The sequence below is a fragment of the Bubalus kerabau genome, chromosome X, assembly GCF_029407905.1.
Source record: "Bubalus kerabau isolate K-KA32 ecotype Philippines breed swamp buffalo chromosome X, PCC_UOA_SB_1v2, whole genome shotgun sequence".
Taxonomy (NCBI): Eukaryota; Metazoa; Chordata; class Mammalia; order Artiodactyla; family Bovidae; genus Bubalus; species Bubalus kerabau.
Genome location: NC_073647.1, coordinates 4,396,391 through 4,423,465, shown reverse-complemented (window position 1 = coordinate 4,423,465; position 27,075 = coordinate 4,396,391). Strand labels below are relative to the sequence as shown.

General features: G+C 39.7%; 1 protein-coding gene across 1 annotated transcript in view; it reads left to right on the top strand.

Moving 5' to 3' along the window:
• LOC129640274 (dedicator of cytokinesis protein 11-like) overlaps positions 1-27,075 on the top strand; it is a 73,967-nt gene that overhangs the window by 19,058 nt on the left and 27,834 nt on the right. Inside the window, exons 2-3 of the mRNA XM_055565488.1 lie at positions 14,923-15,105; positions 19,115-19,228. Coding sequence (XP_055421463.1) covers positions 14,956-15,105; positions 19,115-19,228 — 264 coding nt within the window. The 5' untranslated portion in view covers positions 14,923-14,955. The remainder of the gene's footprint in view (positions 1-14,922; positions 15,106-19,114; positions 19,229-27,075) is intronic.

Sequence of the window (27,075 nt, the reverse complement as noted above, 5' to 3'; positions counted from 1 at the left end):
GCCATATAGTTGTTTGTAATAGTCTCTTATACTCCTTTGTATTTCTGCATTGTCTGTTGTAACCTCTCCTTCTTCATTTCTAAGATTGTTGATTTGATTCTTCTCTCTTTTTTTCTTGATGAGTCTGGCTAAGGGCTTGTCAATTTTGTTGATCTTCTCAAAGAACCAGCTTTTCATTTTATTAATCTTTATTATTGTTTCTTTTTCATTTATTTCTGCTCAGATCATTTAATTTCTTTCCTTCTACTAATTTTCAGTTTTTTTTTGTTCTTTTTCCAGTTGTTTTAGGTGTAAAGTTAGGTTGTCTATTCGATGTTTTTCTTGTTTCTTTTGGTAGGATTGTATTGCTATCAATTTCCCTCTTAGAACTGCTTTTGCTGCATCCCATTTTGAGTTGCTGTGTTTTCATTGTCATTTGTTTCTGAAATGTTTTGATTTCCCTTTTGATTTCTTCAGTAACCTGTTGGTTATTTAGAAACGTGTTGTTCAATCTCCCTCTGCTTGTGTTTCTTACAGTTTTTTCCTTGTGAAAAAAACCTCATCTCATCTCATAGCGTGGTCAGAAAAGATGCTTGATAGAATTTCCATTTTCTTAAATTTACTGAGGTTTCATTTGTGACCCGAGATGTGGTCAAATCCTGGAGAATGTTCCATGTGCACTTGAGAAAAAGGTGTATTCTTCTGCATTTGGATGGAATGTCCTGAAGATATCAATGAGACCCATTTCATCTAATGTATCATTTAAGACTTGTGTTTTGTTATTAATTTTCTGTTTTGATGATCTGTCCATTGGTGTAAGTGGAGTGTTAGTCTCCTACTATTATTGCGTTACTGTCAAATTCTCCTTTTCTGTCTGTTAGTGCTTATCTTATGTATTGAGGTGCTCTTATGTTGGGTGCATAGATATTTACATTTGTCATGTCTTCCTGTTGGATTGATCCCTTGATCATTATGTAGTGTCCTTCCTTATCTCTTGTAATATTCTTTATCTTAAGGTCTACTTTGTCTGATATGAGGATTGCTACCCCAGCTTTCTTTTGCTTTCCATTTGCATGGAATATATTTTTGCATCCTCTCACTTTCGGTCTATATGTGTCTTTAGGTCTGAAATGGGTTTCTTGTAGACAGCATATACATGAGTCTTGTTTTTGTATCCATTCAGCTAGTCTGTGTCTTCTGGTTGGAGTAATTAATCCGTTTGCACTTAAAATAATTATTGATATATTCCTAACACCATTGTCTTAATTGTTTGGGGTTTGTTTCTGTAGATCTTTTTCTTCTCTTGTATTTCCTGAGTATATAGTCCCTGTAACATTTGTTGTAGAGCTGGTTTGGTGGTACTGAATTCTCTTAAGTTTTGCTTGTTTGAAAAGTTTTTGATTTCTCCAACAATTTTGAATGAGATCCTTGCCAGGCAGAGTTATCTTGGTTGTAGATTTTTCCGTTTCAGTACTACCAGGGTCCAGCCCCAGTTGGATCCAGGGATTCCCTCAGGATGATGGCATCGGCGATAAGGAAAGTAAAGAGGAGAGAAAGAGGCTTGATCTTCCTTGGTTTACATAGAAAGCCAATAAAGTTCCTGACACAGAACTTGCTCTGTTCACAGAGGCCGTAGGAGACCTCTCGGTGGGGTGAGGACGCACTACGTCCTCTCCCCGGTGAAGACGCAGGGCGCCTTCCCGTTTGGGTCTTAGAAGCCCAGGCAAAAAAGTGAACAATGAGCCCCTGTGCTCCAAGTAGTCATCCTGAAAGAAGAACAGAGAGAGAAAAGGAGAGAAAAGGAAAAAAAGAATGACACGGGGAGACCAAGCTCTGATGAAGCCGGGTCTGCAGCTTTATTTTCAAAAGGAGCTTTTATACCCTAAGTTACACATTTCCAGAAATGAAAGATACAAAGTCACAGAGTCAGCTCAACATTACATCAGTTTCACCTTTATCAAAACCAGGACATTTTCTGCATAGCTTTTCATAAACAAGGGTCTTATGTTGTATACATCATCCTCTGGCCCTGTGGCCTGTTAACATTTTGTAACTCTTTCTTGATAAAGGTTGGTCACCCAGAAACCCTGCTTTCCCTTCATCTTTCCAGTCTGCAGTCCCCCTCAGGAAACAGAGCTACATTCTTGTGGAGCAAAGGTGCAATGGGTTACAACAAAGAAAGAACTTATTAACTCAAGGGTCTTATGTTGCTAATGCCAAGGCTACTGCTTGTTTTTCTTGCATACCAACTATACTTGCTACTGCACTCCCAGGCACACATTGGGTAAAGGACAAGGAAACTCAGTAACAAACATTGGCTCAACAATGCTGTATTATTCTAATAAAGCTTTTTTATGGCTCGAAGGTTATGCTTGGGGTGTTGTGAACAATCATGTGCTTTAGTTGCAAGCGTGTGGATAAACCTGCCAAGCAAGCTAAAATAGTAACAGGGGGGTTAAAGTAAAAATGCTCCTTTCAAGCCCAGGAGACTTATTAACTAGAGCCCTAAGTTGATTTTTTTCAGAGAAAGGTGGTCGGGGATAGCCCCCTGTAAATGTCAGAAGAGTTGGTGAAAGGCATAATATAATAAACAGTAGACAGACAGGTTTTGGTTTCGGGGTTGATGCTCGAGCAGGTCCACAGAGTCCCTCGAGTCCTGTTCCGCCTTTGCCTGCCAGGTCCTCTCCGCATGACCTTTGTCATGGGTGGGATCTCCCGTGGTGGCTCCCTGCACAGTACTTTAAATACATTGTGCCATTCCCTTCTGGCCTGCACAGTTTCTGGTGAAAGATCAGCTGTTCAACGTACGGGGTTTCCCTGTATGTTGCTTGTTGCTTCTCCCTTGCTGCTTTTAATATTCTTTCTTTGTGTTTAGTCTTTGTTAGTTTGAATCATATATGTCTTGGCATGTTTCTCCTTGGGTTTATCCTGTATGGGACTCTTTGACCTCTTGGACTTGATTGGCCATTTCCTTTCCCATGTTGGGGAAAGTTTCAATTATAATCTCTTAAAAACTTTTCTCATACCCTTTCTTTTTCTCTTCTTCTGGGACCCCCATAATTCTAATGTTGGTGCATTTAATAATGTCCCAGAGGACTCTGAGACTATCCTCAGTTCTTTTCATTCTTTTTACTTTATTCTGCTCTTCAGCAGTTATTTCCACCACTTTATCTTCCAGCTAACTGATCCCTTCTTCTGCTTCAGATATTCTGCTCTTAATTCCTTCTAGAGTATTTTTAATTTCAGTAATTGTGTCATTCATCTCTGTATATTTCTTCTTTAATTCTTCTAGGTCTTTGTTAGTTGATTATTTCATTTTCTCCATTCTGTTCTCAAGGTTTTTGATCATCTTTAGTATCATTATTCTGAATTCTTTTTCAGGTAGTTTGCCTATTTCCTCTTCGTTTATTTGGACTCTCAGTGTTTCTAGTTTGTTCCTTCATCTGTGCATTATTTCTCTGCCTTTTCATTATTTTCTTTTCAACTTATGGTGTTTGAGGTCTGCTTTTCCCAGGCTTCAAGGTTGAGTTCTTTCTTCCTTTTGGTCTGCCCTCCTAAAGTTGGTCCAGTGGTTTGTGTAATCTTCATATAGGGTGAAATTTGTGCTGAGCATTTTTTTGTTTGTTTGTTTTTCCTCTCTTGGGCAAGACTGAATGAGGTTGGAATCCTGCTGCTGCTGATTTGGTTTGTAGTTTTGTTTTGTTTGTGTGGATGAAGCATCCTGCACAGGGTGTTACTAGTGGTTGGGTGATGCTGGGTCTTGTATTCAAGTGCTTTCCTTTGTGGCATTTCTCACCATTTGATACTCCCTAGGGTTAGTTCTCTGGTCGTCTAGGGTCTTGGAGTCAGTGCTCCCACTCCAAAGGCTAAGGTCTTAATCTCTAGTAAGGAGTGAAGATTCCACAAGTGATTTGTTATGGCATTCAGTTCAGTTCAGTTCAGTTCAGTCGCTTAGTCGTGTCCGACTCTTTGCGACCCCATGAATCGCAGCACTCCAGGCCTACCTGTCCATCACCAACCCCTGGAGTTCACTCAGACTCACGTCCATCGAGTTAGTGATGCCATCCAGCCATCTCATCCTCTGTCATCCCCTTCTCCTCCTGCCCCCAATCCCTCCCAGCATCAGAGTCTTTTCCAATGAGTCAACTCTTTGCATGAGGTGGCCAAAGTACAGAGTTTCAGCTTTAGCATCATTCCTTCCAAAGAAATCCCAGGGCTGATCTCCTTCAGAATGGACTGGTTGGATTTCCTTGCAGTCCAAGAGACTCTCAAGAGTCTCCTCCAACACCACAGTTCAAAATATCAATTTTTCGGCACTCAGCCTTCTTCACAGTCCAACTCTCACATCCATACTTGACCACTGGAAAAACCATAGCCTTGACTGGATGGACCTTTGTTTGCAAAGTAATGTCTCTGCTTTTGAATATGCTATCTAGGTTGGTCATAACTTTCCTTCCAAGGAGTAAGTGTCTTTTAATTTCATGGCTGCAGTCACCATCTGCAGTGATTTTGGAGCCCCCCAAAAATAAAGTCTGACACTGTTTCCACTTTTTCCCCATCTATTTGCCATGAAGTGATAGGACCAGAAGCCATGATCTTTGTTTTCTGAATGTTGAGCTTTAAGCCAACTTTTTCACTCTCCTCTTTCACTTTCATCAAGAGGCTTTTGAGTTCCTCTTCACTTTCTGCCATAAGGGTGGTGTCATCTGCATATCGGAGGTTGTTGATATTTCCCCAGGCAATCTTGATTCCAGCTTGTGCTTCTTCCAGCCCAGCGGTTCTCATGATGTACTCTGCATGGAAGTTAAATAAGCAGCTTATGGCATTAAGTTAGATTAAAACAAATGTCCAAGAATGAGCAACCAAAGATGAACCTCAGACAAATGGCAGTTACAAAATCAGGCAAATATTAATTAAAATAATGGAATATACACATATACATGTACACTGATAAGCAAAATCAAAACAGTCCAACAAAAACAAAGTACAATATATTGGCCCGTCAAACAAAGAAATCAAAAATTTATGTAACAGTGAAGAAAAAAACTTGGAACACATGTATACCCATGGCTGATTCATGTCAATGTATGGCAAAACCACTACAATATTATAAATTAATTAGCCTCCCAGTGAAATAAATAAATTTTAAAAATAAATAAATACATAAAATAGCTTTAAAAAATTAAAAAGAAAAGAAAAACGAAAGCAAAAACTGCAGAACAAAACTAAAACAAGGTTTCAAGTGGGGAAAAACCAATGAAAACATAGCTAACACATATGTTGAGAGGGAAGGAAAGAAAAACTAGATATACAAAATTAAATAGAGGTAGATAAAGAAGATTTATATACGTTAAAGATTAACTGCAAAGGGAGAAGAACTTTAGGAAAAGCAAATAAAGGAATAATTTTAGGAAAAATAAGAATAGGTTTAAAAAATTAAAATTAAAGAGAAAAGAGAAAAGGAAAACTTCACAGGACTGCAAAAGCCCAACATAGAAGCAAAGGTGTTATATAACAACAAAAGGTGTTATTGAAAAAAAAAAAAAACACAAAAGTTTAATTAAATTTCACAGTGCCAATAAAATCCAAAACTGCAACAGAGGGGGGCGGGGCGGGGGGGGGGTGGAGGAATAAAAAAGGAAAAGAAAAGAAAAAAATCTAAAAGAAACTCCAGAACAAGTCAAAACATAAGATTAATAAATGTTTCTCTTGAGCCACTGCTGTCAGAGTCCTTTTCCTTGCTGGGAGTCACAGTCCACCTCACCTCCCTAGGGTGCCCCCCAACACCGTGCTGGTTTCTGCACCTGCTGGGAAGGTAGCTCAGATTCTAATCTGGTCCTACTCCTGTGTGTTCTTGCCTCCAATGTACACAGCTATCAGAACTAGTGCATTTTTGTGTGTGTGTGGGAGCTCTCATTGTCCTTTTATATATTCTGTGGACAGAGTTTGCCTAGTAAATCGTGTGGATTTAGTCTTCAGCTTGTATAGCTGGTGGGAAGGTTTTGGTTCGGCCCTGGTTTCTATTGTGGTTTTATTTCCACCTGTGCATGTGGGTCGTCCACTGGGGTTTGCTCCTGAGGCATGCTCCTGAGGCTGCCTTGGAGGATTTGGGTTCTGCCCCAGTGAGGACCAGTTGTGGAGGTAGTGCAGCTGCTTGGGTTGCAGGAGTTCTGGCAGCACCAGGTATTCAAGGGAGTTGGTGGCTAGGGCAGCAGGAAATATAGTGCTATAGAAGGATATGGCAACCAGTATTGGCCAATACACTCAAATATTCTTCTCTGGAGAACCCCCCAACAGAGAAGCCTGGCAGGCCACAGCCCACAGGGTTGCAAAGAGCTGGAAACAACTTAAGTGATCCCACATGCATAGACTGAAGACTTTTTGTTTTTTGTTTTTTTTTGCTTGTGGTAGCTCTGCCCCAGTGAGGGTTGAGTTTGAAGAATATGTAGCTACTCGGGTTGCGGGGACCCTGGTGGCACCAAGGGTGCAAGGACATGGACTGTCTCAGCCGCAGAATTTATGGCCCTATCAGAGTCTTTTTTTCAAGCCTCTGGTACCTGGTGATCAGAAGACCTCTTTGGCTACTCTTTCTCCATAGCTCTGCCCATTCAGGCACTTAGAGGGCCCGCTTGCCTGGGGTCCTTCTCTGTTGTTCCACACATCAGGCACATAGAGGGCCTCCCTGGCTGGGGTCTTATTGTATAGATTGGTGTGTCAGGCACTTAAACGGGCACCCTGGCTGGGGTCCTACTCTGTAGTTCTGTGCATCAGCCACCTTATGGGCCAGCCTCTCTATTGTTCAGCAGCCGATCCAGGCCTGTAGGGAGAGAGGCTATGTGATGGCTTCATCCCCTATGTATGACTCAGCACTATCACCTTGCTTCCATGGCTCCCTGGCTTTCCTCCACAGGCATTTCCCACCACAGTCTCCTCGCTCACACCCCCTTGGTCCATCTCTCTGCAGTCAACAGCAGCCCTCACCCTGGGAATGCTTCACAATCCCTACGCTCCAGCTCCCAGCTGCTTAGCCTTCTAGGGGACTGCGTCCCTGTCCGGGGTATATATGGCTGCAGCAAGGACTGTCTGATTCTCATTCCATTTAGGCTGCCATAGACCAGCTGTTTCACCCTCAGCCTTAAATGTTTCTCCTCTGACTCAGACAATTGCCCCAATGTGGGGATCACACCCCTGCTTCAGTTCCCCCCACCTGGCTAGGGCATGTCCAGTCTTAGTAACACTCCTGTTTCTCCCCCTAGTTCCTTCATCCTACTGAGTTTTTGCGTGGTTCTATATATTCTTTTCTGCTGGTCAGGTACTCCTGTTGACTCTCAGCTGGAGTTCTGCATGCACTTCTGTGTCTGAAGGTGTATTCCTGATGTATCCATGGAGGGAGATGTACTCCTCGTCCACCTACTCTTCTGCCATCTTGTTCTCCATTCGAACTATCATTTCTTAAAATGTAATGGCTATTTGACTGATATGATGATGATGATGATGATGATGATGATGATGACAGTGAGCTTGAGATTCTTCATACACATGGCAAGGGGAAGATGTCTTTGGTTGTTTTGAAGCTGACCAGATCAAGTTCAGAGGATGCCCTGATGCTCATTGCCCTTGTAGGAGTCCATATGGGATGAAGAAGCACTGTGGGAAGAGTCTATTGGTAGCCAGCACGTTTTGGGTCTGCTTGATAATCGAGTCCAAGCTCACTCTACTTGCCACAAGACAGGTCAATAAATCTGAAAAATGATGTGTTGAGGCAAGGAAAGTACTTTAATTGGGAAGTCAGCAGACAAAGAAGATGGCAGGATAGGGCCTCAAAATAACCATCTTCTATTTTGGTGTTTGTTTTTACTTATGGCCAAGTTGTAATCTGCTAATTTGTTTCTCAACATGTAGGAGAGCAAGGTTGGAGACATTAACAATGCATTTTTTTTCTGAACAGAAAGGGTCACAAAACAATGGATATTTCTCTACAAATCCTAGCTTCTTTTATAGCTCTATTTTAGTAAGTTTACAAAGCTGTGCAATCATTACAATCCAGTCATTCCATCATCTCCAAAAGATCTTTGGTGCCCATCTGCAGTCCCCCTTTCCTCCTCCAGTCCCACAATAAAAAAAGTGAGTTAATATTTGTAAAGCACTCAGGATAGTACCTGTCATCTACCAAGAGAGGTATGTTAAATAAAGAAGGAGTATCTGAATAGGAGGAAGGAATACAGTGCAAACTTTGAAATCAAATGTCTTATTTCCTGGCATAATAAAAAATGAATTTGGGTTGCACATTAATCCGAACAAATGTAATACTTCATAAAGAGATTCTGCAGCCTATTTCTGATTAGTATCTAGGGAACCTTCAAGCAGTTTGTGTAGTCTTTCAATTGTGATACTTGTTATTTTCTCTACTCATAGAGGGTTTAATTTGTCACCAGTGGCTAAACATGTACTAAATATACATTAAAAGCAAATTAGATAATAGACTTTTTAAAACAGAATTAATGATTTCCTTCATTCTTACATTACTTTGTTTCTGTCAGAGAAATGCAAAAAGTAGTTATCTTGTATCCATTTTTAATTTACTGATTTCTTAATTGAGAAGCAATATGGTTATGTCAATAGAAAATATACTTCCCATACTAGTTCTGTATTGGCTGTGTTATAATGAAAAAAGCATTTTTTTCTTCTATGTAAAATTATGTAGTTAAGAATGGATGTAAGTTATATAGTATTTTGTGATTTCCAAGTTGAAAGATGGCACAAATGATTTTAGATTATGTTAAGCGTCTTAAAGCTCAACATTCAGAAAACTAAGATCATGGCATCTGGTCCCATCACTTCATGGGAAATAGATGGTGAAACAGTGTCAGACTTTATTTTTGGGGGCTCCAAAATCACTGCAGATGGTGACTACAGCCATGAAATTAAAAGATGCTTACTCCTTGGAAGGAAAGTTATGACCAACCTGGAGAACATACTGAAACGCAGAGACATTACTTTGCCAACAAAGGTCCGTCTAGTCAAGGCTATGGTTTTTCCAGTGGTCATGTATGGATGTGAGAGTTGGACTGTGAAGAAAGCTGAGCACCAAAGAATTGATGCTGTTGAACTGTGGCTTTGGAGAAGACTCTTGAGAGTCCCTTCGACTGCAAGGAGATCCAACCAGTCCATTTTGAAGGAGATCAGCCCTGGGATGTCTTTGGAAGGAATGATGCTAAAGCTGAAACTCCAGTACTTTGACCACCTCATGTGAAGAGTTGACTAATTGGAAAAGATTCTGACGCTGGGAGGGATTGGCGGCAGGAGAACAAGGGGATGACAGAGGATGAGATGGCTGGATGGCATCACTGACTCGATGGATGTGAGTCTGAGTGAACTCTGGGAGTTGGTGATGGACAGGGAGGCCTGGCATGCTGTGATTCATGGGGTCGCAAAGAGTCGGACATGAGTGAGTGACAGAACTGAACTGAACTGAAGCGTCTTATTGTTATTTTTCAAGCAGTGCTATGATGAACAGTTATTGGTAAAGCCTGTTCTCTCATTTTCGGGAGAGCAGCATAAACTATGTCTGTAAAAAAACATTTTTTTAATGTTTTGTAGAGTCAACTTTTAAATAATGGGGGCCACAACCCATTAATGAAAAAACTATTTGATATTCATCTTGCTTTTCTTAAAAATGGGCAGTCTGAAGTGTCGCTGAAACATACTTTTGCCTCACTGTGAGCATTCAGTAATTAGGTAGGGAAGAAATCTTTGTGGCTTCAAGTGGCCTTGCTTCATGGTAAGAAAGATCGGGGGAGTAGGGTCTCCAAACCTCAGATGGTGAAACCAGTAAATCCTGCCTTTGTAAACATTAATACAGAACAGCAAACTAAAGAAAGAGGACCTGACTACTGATTCCCTAAAATCAGCACGTGCTTTTAATTTCATCATGTAATATACCTTTTTTTTTGTTGTTGTTGTTCAGTAGGCTGCTTTGGGGAGTATCATTTAAATATTACCAATTGCCAATCTTTCTTCTCTTTGGCTTCTTTTTTTTTTTTTTTAATTTTATTTTATTTTTAAACTTTACATAACTGTATTAGATTTGCCAAATATCAAAATGAATCCGCCACAGGTTTACATGTGTTCCCCATCCTGAACCCTCCTCCCTCCTCCCTCCCCATTCCATCCCTCTGGGTCGTCCCAGTGCACCAGCCCCAAGCATCCAGTATCGTGCATCGAACCTGGACTGGCAACTCATTTCATACATGATATTTTACACGTTTCAATGCCATTCTCCCAAATCTTCCCACCCTCTCCCTCTCCCACAGAGTCCATAAGACTGTTCTATACATCAGTGTCTCTTTTGCTGTCTCGTACACAGGGTTATTGTTACCATCTTTCTAAATTCCATATATATGCGTTAGTATACTGTATTGGTGTTTTTCTTTCTGGCTTACTTCACTCTGTATAATAGGCTCCAGTTTCATCCACCTCATTAGAACTGATTCAAATGTATTCTTTTTAATGGCTGAATAATACTCCATTGTGTATATGTACCACAGCTTTCTTATCCATTCATCTGCTGATGGACATCTAGGTTGCTTCCATGTCCTGGCTATTATAAACACTGCTGCGATGAACATTGGGGTACACGTGTCTCTTTTTGGCTTCTTTTTAAAGTACTTAAAGTATTATCATGCTGAAGATATGTAAGCTGTGAGTGTGGCCATGTATAAGCACTTTGAAAGCAGAGACCACTTATAAAGTCCCCGGGCCTTGTATGATCTCTTGCAAGTGGTAGGTACTCAATACATGTTCAGATGAATGAACCCTTCCTTTCAGGGCTAATTGTATCTGGGGACTCCAAATTTTCAGGCCATTTACCTCATGTAAACTAAAACTTCAGACTAGGCTCTTAGGAATAAATATGACTCAAACAGATAGCAAGGATTTATTTCTGCTCTATTTTTGATAGATTTTTAAAAAGAATTAAAAGCATCAGAAACCAAAATGAAGCTAAAGTTATGGAAAGGCACAGTCTAGGCCTCCACCCTGGTATGTATAACTCCAGCAAGAGAAATTCAGTTAACTGATTTGTGGAATAGGCTAGTTGAGCAACTTTTTTGTCATTACTTGTATGGCAACTTATTGTCGTAAATGGACAGAGAAAGTAGTTGATTTTGAAGGTTTATTTTTATTTTTTATTATATTTTATTTTATTTTAATTTTAAACCTGAAACACTGTATTAGTTTTGCCAAACATCAAAACAAATCCTCCACAGGTATACATGTGTTCCCCATCCTGAACCCTCCTCCCTCCTCTCTCCCCACACCATCCCTCTGGGTCGTCCCAGTGCACCAGCCCCAAGCATCCAGTATCATGCATTGAACCTGGACTGATAACTCGTTTCATACATGATATTACACATGTTTCAATGACATTCTCCCAAATCTTCCCACCCTCTCCCTCTCCAACAGAGTCCATAAGACTGTTCTATACATCAGTGTCTCTTTTGCTGTCTCGTACACAGGGTTATTGTTATCATCTTTCTAAATTCCATATATATGCGTTAGTATACTGTATTGGTGTTTTTCTTTCTGGCTTACTTCACTCTGGTATAATAGGCTCCAGTTTCATCCACCTCATTAGAACTGATTCAACTGTGTTCTTTTTTATGGCTGAGTAGTACTCCATTGTGTATATGTACCACAGCTTTCTTATCCATTCATCTGCTGATGGACATCTAGGTTGCTTCCATGTCCTGGCTATTATAAACAGTGCTGCGATGAACATTGGGATACACGTGTCTCTTTCCCTTCTGGTTTCCTCAGCGTGTATGCCCAGCAGTGGGATTGCTGGATCATAAGGCAGTTCTATTTTCAGTTTTTTAAGGAATCTATTTTTAAATTGCCATTCTTTAATGCAATTTTGTGAATAAAGAAGTAAATGAAAAACTGAGTTCAGTTTTGACAAGAAACTAAGAGAAAGTGATTCAGAAATAACTCATTTAACAAACAGTGACTGGATGTGTAATTCCTGGTGTTAGACTTTGTGTCAAGGATACAGTGTGAAGACTTATTGTCCAGTAGAGGAAAGCACACATTGATGAGCATCAGAAATACCATTAGGATAAAGGAAGCCTACAGAGAACTGAGGGTAAATGGAAGGACAGGAAATACTAATTGAGCAACATTTCTCTGCAGCACTCAAGTTAGGATTTAGTTTGGACTCAGCAACTGAGATAGACTTGAAGAGGTCAATGGGGACCAGATGATTGTGTCCTCATGTCTAGGAGTTGGATTTCATGTTTTAGGTGTCACGGAGCATGAAAATGACATAATTAGATTTTTATTAAGAAAATTGTTGCAGGGAGGAGAAAATCTCCTTAAATGCAGTACAGAAGCATAATCTCTGCTCTCATGAAGCTTTCAGTGGTGAGAGGGAGATAGAAATTAAGTAAGTAAATAAAATAGAAATTGGAACAAGTTCTTGGAAGGAAACAAGGTGCTGAGATAGAAGATAATGATTTGTGGGAGCTACTTTTGATGGGTTTGTCACTTATTTGTATATTTTAACTTTCTAACTTAAGACTTTATGTTTTGAAACCAGTTTTAAATTCACAGCAAAATCCAATGGGAACTACAGTAATTTCCTATATATTCCCACTCCCACATAGATACATACAGTCTCCCCCATTATCAACATCTGCCAGCAGAGTGCTGCATTCATTACAACTGATGAACTTACACTGATACATAATAATCTTGCACGTGGGCTTTCCTGGTGGCTCCGTGGTAAAAAACAACTCGCCTGCCAATGCAGGAGATGCAGGTTCGATCCCTGGGCTTGGAAGATCCCCTGGAGAAGGCAATGGCTACCGACTCCAGTATTCTTGCCTGGGAAAGCCCATGGACAAAGAAGCCTGGCAGGCTAAAGCCCATGTGGTCGCAAAAGAATCAGACACGACTTAGCAGCTAAACAACAAGGTGCACAGTTTGCATTAAGGCTCATTCTTGGGGCACATCCCATGGGTTTGGACAAGTGGCATGTACCCTGCTTAGTATCAAACAAAGTATTTTAACTGCCCTAAAAATCTCCATCAACTCTCCACTCCCCTCCCCACCACCCCCTGGAAATCTACAGTCTTTGTACTGCCTCCCCAGTCTTGCTTTTCCAGAATGTCATATAGTTGGAATCTGGGTTTGTCACTTCTAAAATGAGACCTGAAATATGAAAAGGGGCCAGCCTTTCGAAAAGCTCAAGGAAAAACATTTTAGGGAGAAGGGATAGAGCTTGAAATTCTAGGGACTGAAAGTTCAATTTAGTTGGAACGGAGTGAGTTAGGGAGCTCATCAGCATACCAGTGGCAGTTGGAGCCATGGGAGTGGTTTAAGTTCCTCTGGAAGAGCAAGAACAACAACAAAAAGTTAAGAGCAGTATGTTGGAGAAAAGCAACATAGAAGGGGTTGGAAGAGGAGTCTGTGGAGGAGATGAAAGGGAGCAGTCACAGAAATAGGAAGACAGGCAAGAAAGAAGCCAAAGGAGAAGAGAGTATCAGGATTATTATGCAATACAGAGTGGCTTGTTAAGATAAGGTGGAAAGGGAGTCCATTGGAATTGGCATTACAAGGTCATTGATAATTTTGGTCATTGCTCACTCAGAGAAGTGACAGATAGAAGACTTCCTATAGCAGATTAACTACTCTACTGCTGTGCCTTCCCTTCCTGTATTTTCATACAAGAGTATCTTGCCCAACAAGATTTATTTAATCTGCTGAAACCATTAATGAGATTTTTTTCAATGGCAGCTACAATACATTTATTAAATGTTCATTAATAGATGGGAGAAGGCAATGGCACCCCACTCCAGTACTTTTGCCTAGAAAATCCCATGGATGGAGGAGCCTGGTAGGCTGCAGTCCATGGCGTCGCTAGCGTCAGACACGACGGAGCGACTTCCCTTTCACTTTCATGCATTGGAGAAGGAAATGGCAAAGTGTTCTTGCCTGGAGAATCCCAGGGATGGGAAGCCTGGTGGGCTGCCGTCTATGGGGTCTCACAGAGTCGGACAGGACTGAAGCGACTTAGCAGGAGCAGCAGCATTAATAGATGAAGACACATAAACAGTAAGAAGCATTGTACTTAGTGTTAAGGTGATAAAAAGAAGATAGATTCCTATAATATGGCTTAAATTCAATATTTCTAAGAAATAATATTGAAATTAGGCCATAGCCTTACATTGATTCCTATAATATGTGTTTAAATCCAATATTCCTGAGAATGATTTTGAAAGAATCTAGCTTCACACTCCCTGAAAAAATCCATTGTGTACCCTGGAACAGCTTAGTACTCAGTTGCTGAGACATGTAAGCATGGAAGTTTGCAATAAGCCTATGTTCTATTTACAGCTTATATTCCACAAAGCAGACTCAATACATTCCAAAAGTAGCAGTCCCTTGCCTGTTTTGAGGATTAGATAGTCACTTGTGTAATTTTTCTATGCCAACCTGTATTTTACTCAGCACTGTTTATGACTAGAGGATGCACGTGTTTATGTTTGTGTGTCTACACTTCATCTATGCTCCATTTTGTTAAAAGATCAACTTTATTTGCTGAATAGATATAATTTTCGCAGCATTTGAAAGTTTATAATATAAGGAACTGTTTAAATATAAAGCAAAAGAGTAAGTAATGCAGATTGGCCTTCCCATTTTTATGGCCCAAATTGAGACCATCCTCATGAAATGAGTCATCATTTCAGTCATTCATTAATATATGCTGGTCTTTATGTTTTTATCTAGCTGGGTTCTCCAGAGCGGTGCCCTAATCTTATGTTGATTTTGTATCCTCAAGGCACCTAGCTTAGTTTTAGGGAGAATACTGTAGGCACTTGATAGCTGATTGATTTCTGTTTTATGGTTTTTCAGATACTTATTTATGTTTTTCCTATTGTTTAGTTTCCCTCAGCCTTTTTCAAAGGAAGGGTAAACATGTGTGCTGCATTTTGCTATGAGGTTTTAAAGTGCTGCACGTCAAAGATTAGCTCAACCAGGAATGAAGCCTGTGTGCTTTTGTATCTTCTGATGAGGAACAACTTTGAGTACACCAAAAGGAAAACCTTTTCAAGGACACATCTGCAGGTCAGTGAAAACCGAAGCTTCTCTTTCTTCTGTTCCATCTTTAGCCTCTGTACATTAAGATCTAGAGCTCCCCAGTCTAATACAAAGCTATTAGCCACAGGAGGCCATCTAGTACTTGAAATGTGCCTAGTCTCAATTCAGGACATATTGAATTTGGAACATTTAGTGCAAAGAAATAAAGTATCTCAATTGCTTTATATTGACTATATGTTGAAATGATATTTTGGATATATTGGTTTAAGTAAAATAAATCAAAATTCCCTTGTGTTGTTTTACTTTTTAATGTGGCTGCTAGACAATTCAATATTACACATGTGACTCATATCCTATTTCTACTGGACAACACGGCTTGAGAACAGAGATATTAAGAGCATAGTTTTCAGATCCCACAAGTATCACATACTGTGTGACCTTAGCAAGGACTTCTTTAGTCTCTCAGTACCTCAGATGCTTCATAAGTAAAACAGTGGTAAATATCCATACCTACCTCATATGGTTATGGTGAGTATTAAAGAGATGATTAAGTAACAAATGAAGTTACTTGTGTTTTATCATGTTCTGGCATGCACAGTTTGTTAAGAAATGAGTGAAGTCTCAAAGTTTAGTGGAAAACATGGACTTTGGAAACATAGCTACCTGGATTTAAATCATAGCTTAGCTACTTACTTAATATGTGACTCTAAGGAAGTTACTCCGGAGAAGGCAATGGCACCCCACTGCAGTACTCTTGCCTGGAAAATCCCATGGATGGAGGAGCCCGGTGGGCTGCAGTCCATGGGGACTCTAAGAGTCAGACATGACTGAGTGGCTTTACTTTCACTTTTCATTTTCTTTCTTTTTTTTTTTTAAATTTTATTTTATTTTTAAACTTTACAATATTGTATTAGTTTTGCCAAATTTCGAAATGAATCCACCACAGGTATACTTTCACGCATTGGAGAAGGAAATGGTAACCCACTCTTGTGTTCTTGCCTGGAGAGTCCCAGGGACGGGGGAGCCTGGTGGGCTGCCGTCTATGGAGTTGCACAGAGTCGGACACGACTGAAGCGACTTAGCAGCAGCAGCGGTGGCAGGGAAGTTACTCAGTTTGTCTTAACTATTTGCCTCATCTGTAAAATGAGGCCAAGTATGTTTTAGCTTGTGGGGTTTATAATGAGGGTTAAAAATAAAGTGTGTGTAGTGCCAGGCACAAAATGCCTAGCTCATAATAGACACTTAGTATATGGCAGTTGTTATTCAACATCTCCATAATTTTTTGCTTATGTGATGAAACAGGTGTGAACTGAAACACTGTTGGGAGTTCTTGGCTCAGTTGCCCTCTTTGTAATATGGGAAATGCTTGGTCATATTTCTATCTTTCCTGCCACGGTCAGTCCCATTGCATTTGTTTGTTGGAGACTGGGTTATAAATAAAGAAACGGCCATAAGTAGCTTTTTAGAAACGTCATGAGAGATGTGAAACTCTGATAGAAGTATATGCTTTCTGTAAAATGTTGTATCTAGTTATTTTTGGATACTAGGTCTAGCATTATATGTTAGGGTGTCTAATACTTGCTTTCATAGAGATGTCACTTGAATACCACCTTCTTCCAAAGCATTTCTGCAAATAGTGTGCTGATATTTTTGAATTTCCCTATTAGGGTCCATTCTTCTGTGTTAAAGCATCAATTTGTCTCAAGTCCTATATTCAAATAGAAATGAATTAATAAATTTCAGGCTCTGGTTCTAAGTGCTAAATAAACTGATTAACTTGTAGTATTATGATTATGATCTTTTAAATCCTCACAACGCTCTATAATATAGGTATTGTTATTATCCCTATATTGCCTTTAAGGAAAGTGAGGCACAGGGGGTTAATTCATTTTCTCAAAGGCATTCAGTGCGTAATTGATAAAGTCAAAGTGTGAATCTAGGTCAGTTGGACTCAAGAGCCTACACCCAACTCCTACAGCATCTTGCTTATCAGGACCAGGGGTAAAGCTTCTGGCCACTAACACCTTAGCCTGAATCATATAAGCATTCATTAAAGGGAGGCTGAGAGATTTAAAAGCACCATGTATACATGCTCAGTTGCTTCAGTTGTGTCTGACTCTTTGCGACCCTATGGACTATAGATCACCAGGCTCCTCTCTTCATGGGATTCTCCAGCCAAAAATACTGGAGTGGCTTGCCATGCCTTCTTCCAGGGCATCTTCTTGACCCTGGGATCAAACCGACATCTCCTGCACTGCAGGCAGATTCTTTACAGCTGAGCCATCATTGAGGCCTAGAAGCACCATTACATGGCATTATACTGTTATCATTATGTAATGTATAGGCTATAACATGTACTACTGTCTATAAACTATTTAGATAGGCCCTAGTCAGAAACAAAGGAGAGAGCTGAGGCACTGGAGTTGGAAGTCCAGCACACTGAGATAGACTAGTGAAAAGAAATAAGAAATCATCAAAGAAATGTCATTTATTCCCAACTTTGCCAAAACTACTAACTAGCAAACATACTGAAGGTAGATACCTGTATCTACCATTGTATCAGTTCACTAATTATGAAAACGGTTCCAGGTCTAGCTGTGCTGAAGTTGGAAGATTTTTCACATCAAACCAAGAGAACTCTGAATAAAATTTGAAACTAGGAACCTCCATTGATCTATAATTCTGGTTTTGTGCCAATACCATACTGTCTTGATTACTGTAGCTTTGTAGTATAGTCAGAAGTCAGCAAGGTTGATTCCTCTAGCTCCATTTTTCTTTCTCAAGGTTGCTTTGGCTATTTGGGGGTCTTTTGTGTTTCCGTACATATTGTAAAATTTTTTGTTCTAGTTCTGTGAAAAATGCCATTGGTAATTTGATAGGGATTGCATTGCATCTGTAGATTGCTTTGGGTAGTATGGGTATGGTCATTTTCACAACATTGATTTTTTTTCCAATCCACGAACATGGAGTATCTCTCCATCTATTTGTGTTGTGTTTGATTTCTTTCATCAGTGTCTTATAGTTTTTTGCCTTTGAGTCTTTTGTCCCTTTAGGTAGGTTTATTCCTAGGTTTTTACTCTTGTTGTTGAAGTAGTGAAGGAGTTGTTCCTTAATTTCTCTCTGATTTTTCATTGTTGGTGTACAGGAATGCAAGGGATTTCTCTGTATTAAGTTTGTTTGTATCTTGTAGCTTTACTGAAGTTGATATTTCTTTTTTATGATATGACTTTGTCTTTAGCTAAAAATTTTTTTGTTGTTTATTTTTACCTGTGCTGGATTCTTCATTGCTGTGTAGCCTTTTCTCTATTTGCAATGAGTAGGGGCTGTTCTTCATTGCTGTGTGCCAGCTTCTCATTGCAGTGGCTTCTCGTGTTGCAGAGCATGGACTCTAGGACACGCAGGCTTCAGTAGCCGTGGCATGTGGGCTCAGTAGTTATAGCTCACGGGCTCCTGAGTGCAGACGCACTAGTTGTGGCGCAGTGCTCTGTGGCATGTGGATCTTCCCGAACCAGGAATCGAACCCATGTCTCCAGCATTGGCAGGCAGATTCTGAAGCCCCTACCATTGCTGTTTCAATAGAAAAATTTAAACCCCTCGAAAAAGAAGAAAGTAGCTTTTCTTGGAACTCTAATATCTTTAAAAGAAGCATTTTGTATGAATGCCTATGGGTTTGTACATTGAAGAGAACAAGCAACATGTGTATGTGTTCAAAATGGCATTGAAACATGTATAATATCATGTATGAAATGAGTCGCCAGTCCTGGTTTGAGGCACGATACTGGATGCTTGGGGCTGGTGCACTGGGACGACCCAGGGGGAGGGTGTGAGGAGGGGGGAGGGAGGGGGGTTCAGGATGGGGGGCAAAGGTGTACCTGTGGTGGATTCTTTTCAATGTTTGGCGGAGCTAATACAATATTGTAAAGTTTAAAAATAAAATTAAATTAAAAAAAAAGAATTAGCAAGAAAAAATAAATTGTCATTATATACACAGAAAAAAAAAAGATATTTGAAAGATGGTGTTTTCTTCTTTCCACAGATAATAATTGCTGTAAGCCAGCTGATAGCAGATGTAGCACTAAGTGGAGGATCGAGATTTCAGGAGTCTTTATTCATTATCAATAACTTTGCAAACAGTGACAGACCTATGAAGGTATGTTCTCACTGTAAGTGAAAAATTAGAACCATGTTCACTGTCAGGGGAGTTTCACTTCTCAAGGTAAAACTCTGTACTGGATTCACAACTTTTATATAGTATCAAGTGTACAGAATGTGAGCTTCAGAGGTCAAGGCTTTGTCTAGTTCATCCCTGTAGCTCTAGCACCTAGAACACTGCCAGGTACACAGTAAATATTCAGTATTAGTTGAATGGATGGATGAACGACTATACTGTGTATACTTAATTATGATAGGATTTGAATTTTTTCTGGGGTTGCATTTTAAACTTACTCAACAAAGAATTGGGTTTTTTCTCAAACGTTGTTATCATTTATAAGATTGGTTAATTAAACACTGAGTTGGAAATTTCACAAAACATCGCTTTCTAGAGTTGCTGATAGCTGCTGGATCCTTTGTCAGCAGATGACAAATGGCACCGAAGGGATTCATTACTACATGATATTCGAGATGAAAGAATCATCTGTTAACAGGGGCTTGCCAGAGATACTCATTGGCAAACCCATGTCCAAGGCTACCGTTCTTAGGTAGCCGTTGGCTGAGGTCAAACCCATGACCCTGACCACCACTCCTCAGACCTACCTATATATTTAAAACCTAAAACGTTGTAAAAGTTTATTTGTTGTTCTGTTGTATGGAGAGTAGGTTCTGTTCTTCAGTGATGTACATGTAGAAGGGAAGAAGACTCCTTTGCCAATAGAGAATGTTTCCTCCCGGAGGAATCGTCCCCATTCTTGGGAAAGGTCATCTTCCAGCATAATTTAACAATTTGTGTAAAATCTGGAAAAAAAGTTTGCAGTCATAGCATACTTGATGTTTGGGATGTGTCGAATCTTTGTACCAAAACATATTCCTATAGGAATGTTGCTTAGACTGAAAAAAACAAAACAAAAAACACTGAATAGTGCCAGCCATTCTAAGGCTGGGAAAGTAGAACTTTTCAGCCAGTTCAAACTTTTCAGCCAGTTCTACTGGTTCCTTAGGAAATCAGTATATGCTCCAACTAATCCCATGAGCACAGAAATAGCTTATGTCCTTTAGCATCTTTTACTCATACCCTAAGAGTATTTTCCATTTTTTATCATCCTTAATTCCATGTTATATAAAAGTTAGACTGCCAGCTTTTTCAAAGTAAATGAGGTCTGTTTTAGCCCTCCGTGATAGGAAATCTTTTTCATGACTCATTTGTGAAATGACAGTTTTATTCTGGTAGGGCAATCATTACCAATAAACTCTATTACAACAAAGGTATAGATTTCTCCCAGTAAATGAAACCTCTATTAATGTATATGAAGAGACTTTATACACACACACACACCAATAACAATTTTTAAAAGTCATCATTAAAGAAGACTCTCTTGAAAATTATTTTCTCCACCTTTGGTGATATTCACATAGAAAATCTCCCTAAAGCCTGTACCTGTCCCTACTCCTCTTCTCAGAACCCGACATATAATTGTGATTACTCCAGTGGGGTGAATAGGAAACTCTAACTTCCTATTTTTAAAGACAAAAGCAACCCTTTAAGAGAAAGTAATGATGTATTTAGCTTGTTCAGAGTGTTCTGTGATTCATAAACTCTGATTTCCATAATTGGAAATTGGATTTCATGTTAATGCATATGGTAGTGGGTCGATGGAAGAATGACTAAGGTCATGGGCTCTGTAGCCTAACTGCCTGGATGTCAGTCCTGTCTCTACCACTTACCAACTTCACGACTTTGGCCAGACTACTTAACTGCTGTGTATCTCAGTTTTCCCATTGGTAAAATGAATTATGATAGTCTTAATTCATAATGTTGTTATAAAGTTTAAACATGTAACGTGCCCAGGCCTCTGCTTGGTACATAGTAAGATACCAATTTTTAGTTACTATTGTAACTAAAATTACACAGCAAAAGTGAATATGGATTACCTTAATTGACATTGAATTGACAGCAGAGGAGGTGGGGTTCAAAACCAGATAGTCTGGCTCCAGAGTCTGTACTTTTATGTGTTAGGAATATACTACCATCAAACTCAGTGCTTTTGAAGCTGGAGATAGTAGAATATTGTTTAAAGAATTAATTTAAAACTCTTTAGGCATGCCCACATGCCAAGAACCAAGAACCTACTACCAAGATTTCTGACAAGGGGTAAAAGTTCTATGTTATTCCCAGGATGGGCTGCTTAGGCTTAGAGCACACAGATAACATTGAAAAACATGTCTTTTTTGTTTGTTTTGATATTAGGCAACTGCTTTTCCCTCAGGAGTCAAAGACTTGACCAAGAGAATCCATACTGTTCTTATGGCCATGGCTCAAATGAAGGAGCATGAGAAGGACCCCGAAATGCTAATTGATCTCCAATATAGCTTAGCTAAGTCCTAGACAAGTACCCCAGAGCTCAGGAAAACCTGTCTTGATAGCATGGTCAAGATTCATATAAAATATGGAGATTTTTCAGAGGTGACTACTTATGACTTTGTTCTAAACCCAAGCCTTCTCAAACCCCTGGAGCACAATCTCACGGTTCCTTCATTGTCTCCTTTTTCAGGCAGCAATGTGTTATGTCCACATAGCAGCTTTGGTTGCAGAGTTTCTTCATAGAAAAAGTAAGATATTTCTGTTTGTCAAGTCAGGGAGAATGTCAGTTAGCCCAAGGAGTTTTATATTTGTAGCTTGCAGCTATGAATGGAATATGATTGAGCTCTGAAAATATGCTCACCTTTCATCTCACTCACTGTTGAACACAAGTTGTTCTAAAAGAAAACTGGTTGTTCATTTGCCCTCTGCTTTCATTAAGACTACAAGAATAAGTTAAATAGTACAGGGCCAGGCCTGATGCCCAATTTCCAAGACTGTCTCCCTGGAAGACTGCCACAGATTAAATTCTTCTCAGGGCTTATGGGAAGCTCTGGATAACATACATCACTTATTTTCCCCTGTCTGCCCCAACTTTACCAACAACTGTCCAGGAATTATATCTCTACAGCCATTTTAGTATAACAATATCTTGGTATTAAAAGCGAGTTGACAGGATCAGTGCACTCCCAGTGCAGCGCTCATGTTCTGTTCCTGGTCAGGAAATCAGATCCTTCATGCCACAACTAATGTTTCACAACTGCTACAACTAATACCCAGTTCAGGCAAAGAAATAAAGAAATATATTTTTAAAATGCTAAAAAGACAACAATGGGAGTTCACACATCAGCTAGATGGCCCTATAATATGTCATTTGTTTGTATACCTGTCTCAGGAACAATTTGGCATCCATACATGGATGAAGTGCCTTTGTGGGAGCTGTGGGATCCAGCCCCACATACCAGGGGACCTGGGAGGAATTTTACCCACCCATGCATCAGGTAATGGGCAGACAGACCTGCGTTCTGTCTGTGGACCTTGCAGTGGCCTATGAGCTGGCTCCAGCCCCTGTCAGCTGCAGTCTAGGATCCCCTGGAGAACACCTGCTTTAGATAATCACCCACAGACAAGAAAGCCTTGGGGGAAGTCCAGAAGTCCAGTGGAGAAGTTCCAGCATGCTATTGGAGCAAAAATTATACAAGTTTGAATGCATTGAAGAGGGTAAGAGGAATAGTTTGATTTATTCATGTCACCTTCCACAAGGTGGCACAGCTCAGTGCCAAGAGAGACTTTCTCACCCTTGATTTCTAATGCAGGGAAAAGTGAGAGCATATGATGAGGTACTGTATTTCCCAGCAGCACAGGATGCTCCCAAAGAGGCCCATTTCTCTCTCGCTGTATCCAGAGAACTGAGTTGTGAGCTGAATGACGGAGGCAGGAAGAGGCTGAGGGAGCAGCAGATAGGATTCTTAGAGGGCATTACACGCAAACAGACCCTACTAACCACATCATGGACTTCATGAAAAAGCCTGCCAACAGATCCCTAGAGATATTTAGCCTGTGGACCCCCCACTGGCCCACAGGCACCTCCTGTGCTCCATGTGCTCAGCCGCACTCTCCTCCATCCTGTAGCTGGATGTGTGTGCTTGCTGCTGAAGGCAGTGAGCGTCAGCTCTCACAGAGGGCTAGTGAGCTTGTGCAGAAAGCCAGCCAGAGTTTGTGGGCCTGGGAGAGACCACAAGTAGCACCACCATTGGGAAATCAAATGAGACACTGTTAGCACCTGGCCTTGTGTGTTACATGATGGAGAAAAGACATATGTGGTTATGAATTCTGTCATATATGGGAGCCAGAATTGCAGAGCAGGTGTATCCATAGAAAGTCTGTGAAAGCCTCAGAATCCCTAGCAGGACAGATGGAAAGTATTTCTCACCCTCAGTCAGTAAAATTGGTTGAACGTGGCTGCCATTTAAAATGTGAAGATAGTAATGCAAAATTTCAAGGAACATGAAAAATGAAGGAAATATGACACCTCCAAAGGATCATAATAATCTTATAGTAAGAAAGACATGGAGATCTGCAATTTATCTAATAAAGAATTCAAAATAGCTTTTCTAAGGAAGCTCAATGAGCTACAATAAAACAGAAAATTTAGTAAAATCAGGAAAATAATACACAGACAAAATGAGGAGTTAAACAGAGATGGAAATCTCATAAAAAGAACCAAACATTTTCTGGCACTTACGAATACAATGAATGAAGTTAAAACTGAAATAGAGAGTATTAAAAACAGAATGGGTCAAGGAGAAGAAATAATCTGCATTAAAATACTAGACCTTTGAAATTATCGAGTCAGAGGAGAAGATAAGGATGAAGAGTGAAGAAAGCCTATATGATCTGTGGGATGCTATCAGCAGAAACCTTACAGGCTAGGAGAGGGTAGGATGATATTTTTCAAGTTCTGAAAGAAGAAAATAACTGCCAACCAAGGATACTTCATCCAGAAAATTTGTCCTTCAGAAATGGACAGATGAGTACTTTTCCAGGAAAACAAAAGCTGAGGGAGTCCATCACCACTAGACCTGTCTTCCAAGAAATGCTGAGAAAAGTTCTTCCTGTTGAAGTGAAAGGATGCTAATTAGTATTATGAAGACATGAAGTGGATCCATATGAATGGATGAAGAAGACAAGGCACATGTAGTCAATGGAAAGTAGGGAATCCTACCATTTGTGACAACATGGCTGGACCTTGAGGATATCATGCTAAGTGAAATAAATCTGAGAAAGAGAAAGACAAATACTGTACAATCTTACTTATACGTGGAATCTTAAGCCAAACTTGGAGCTGCAGAAAGTAGAATGGTGGTAGCCAGAGGGGTGCCAAAAGTAGGGCGATTTTGGTCAAAGGGTACAAATTTCTACCTACAGGATGAATATGTTCTGGATATCTAATGTATATAGTTATTACAGTGAAGTAGATTTTGGTATATACTTGAACGTTGCTAAGAAAGTAGGTCTTGAATGTTTTTACTCTGTCCAAAATGGTAACTATGTGTGGTGATGAACTCTAGTGTGGTAATCACTTCACAATATATACATGTATCAAATGAACACATACACCTTAAATGTACACAGTGATCATAACAATTGTGTCTCATTAGAGCTGGGGCTGGCATAGAGCTGGCAGGGGGGCATCCACAAAAGGAGGCATGGTCTTAAAGGGCTCAGGATTCCACAAGTCTAATTCAGGAATCTGCCTGAACGCTTCTCTTTCCAAAATTAGTATTCTTGACTACTGTAACAACTACTTAAATAGTAAAACAGTTAAGAGAACAGATACACATATATGTATGGCTGAGCCCTTTGCTGTCCACCTGAAACTGTCACAGGATTATTATCTGGCTCTACTCCAATACAAAATAAAAAGTTTTTAAAAACTGATTGACATTGGGCACTGCAAAGACATCTCCTACTGTCGATCATAATTGCCAAGCTATTGGGTTGGCCAAAAACTTCATTTTGGTTTCTTGTAACATCATGGAAAACCCCAAAAGAACTTTTTGGCCAACTCAGTATTTCCTTGAAGGCAGTCAAATGAGTAACATTACTGGGAAATGAAACCATCTTGTGGAAGTCACATCACTCTGGTTTTGGCTATGAGAACACAACCATGTTTTATATTTTAATTCCAGAATTTCTGTAGTTAACCAGGTATTTTTCTTCACAAACAAAATGGCATAACTAAAATGATCCATTTTACTTGCATATTAAATTAACCACCTTCTGTTTGGTACTGAATTTCTTTTCAACATTCATATGTTTGAAATTGAGATGTTCTAGTATTTTCTTTTTAGTACATATGTGGTTTTAAAGTGGAGAACAAGATTAAGTATCAAAAGAAGGCCTTGTTTGAGGCTTCTTTTCCCTACATCACTGGTATGCCTGTGAAATTGCCATAAAAACAAATACTGAAATTGCACACCTGCAGTTAACAATAAACTAAAAATATGAAACCCCTAAACACAACTAATTAAGGTTTTAAGTATGTCTTTCAGATATATAAGGTTAGTATTATCTCATCTTTTCAAGTAGTAGAAATTTGAAATAAGAGTTTTATGTCTACTAAGTATAAACCTACACCCATTTGATACTGAAAATAGTTAACTGTATTAAAGTATTTCCTTAGAATTTTTTCAGAGGGGCAAAGCCCTTAAAACTAAGCAAAAATCAAGAATTATTTCTCTCCATTATCAGCTCGTAAGCTTTAGAATTATAACTATATAGGATTGGAGAAAATAGGAACTGAAATATATAAATTTGCTGTGAATTTTTTGGACATTAGCTTGAGGCAGCCAGTCTGAACAGCAAACAATGTGACATGTTTCAAGAAGTGGAAACAGTGCTTTTAACCGATCATTTAAATACTTATTTTACAAAACCTTCAAGGGTTGTTGGTTTTTTTTTGTTTGTTTGTTTCAGAATTTATCCTTTGTAGAAATCAAAGAGCCCTTCTCTGCACAGGAAAAGATGTTTTGCATTTTAAGAAAAGTAATGTTAAATTTCGGAGAAGTTTACATGTTTATTTATAGGTACCATCCCTTTTTTTTAATTTTATTTTATTTTTAAACTTTATACTATTGTATTGGTTTTGCCAAATATTGAAATAAATCCGCCACAGGTATATATGTGTTCCCCATCCTGAACCCTCCCCCCTCCCCATACCATCCCTCTGGGTCGTCCCAGTGCACCAGCCCCAAGCATCCAGTATCGTGCATCGAACCTAGACTGGCAACTCGTTTCATACCTGATATTATACATATTGCAATGCCGTTCTCCCAAATCATCCCACCCTCTCCCTCTCCCTCAGAGTCCAAAAGACTGTTCTATACATCAGTGTCTCTTTTGCTGTCTCGTATACAGGGTTATTGTTACCATCTTTCTAAATTCCATATATATGCGTTAGTATACTGTATTGGTGTTTTTCTTTCTGGCTTACTTCACTCTGTATAATAGGCTCCAGTTTCATCCACCTCATTAGAACTGATTCAAATCTGTTCTTTTTAATGGCTGAGTAGTACTCCATTGTGTATATGTACCACAGCTTTCTTATCCATTCATCTGCTGATGGACATCTAGGTTGCTTCCATGTCCTGGCTCTTATAAACAGTGCTGCGATGAACATTGGGGTACACGTGTCTCTTTCCCTTCTGGTTTCCTCAGTGTGTATGCTCAGCAGTGGGATTGCTGGATCATAAGGCAGTTCTATTTCCAGTTTTTTAAGGAATCTCCACACTGTTCTCCATAGTGGCTGTACTAGTTTGCATTCCCACCAACAGTGTAAGAGGGTTCCCTTTTCTCCACACCCTCTCCAGCATTTATTGCTTGTAGACTTTTGGATCGCATCCATTCTGATTGGCGTGAAATGGGTACCATCCATTTTTAAGCCTGGAAAATTCTACTCACTTAAACTAGAAAATCTTATT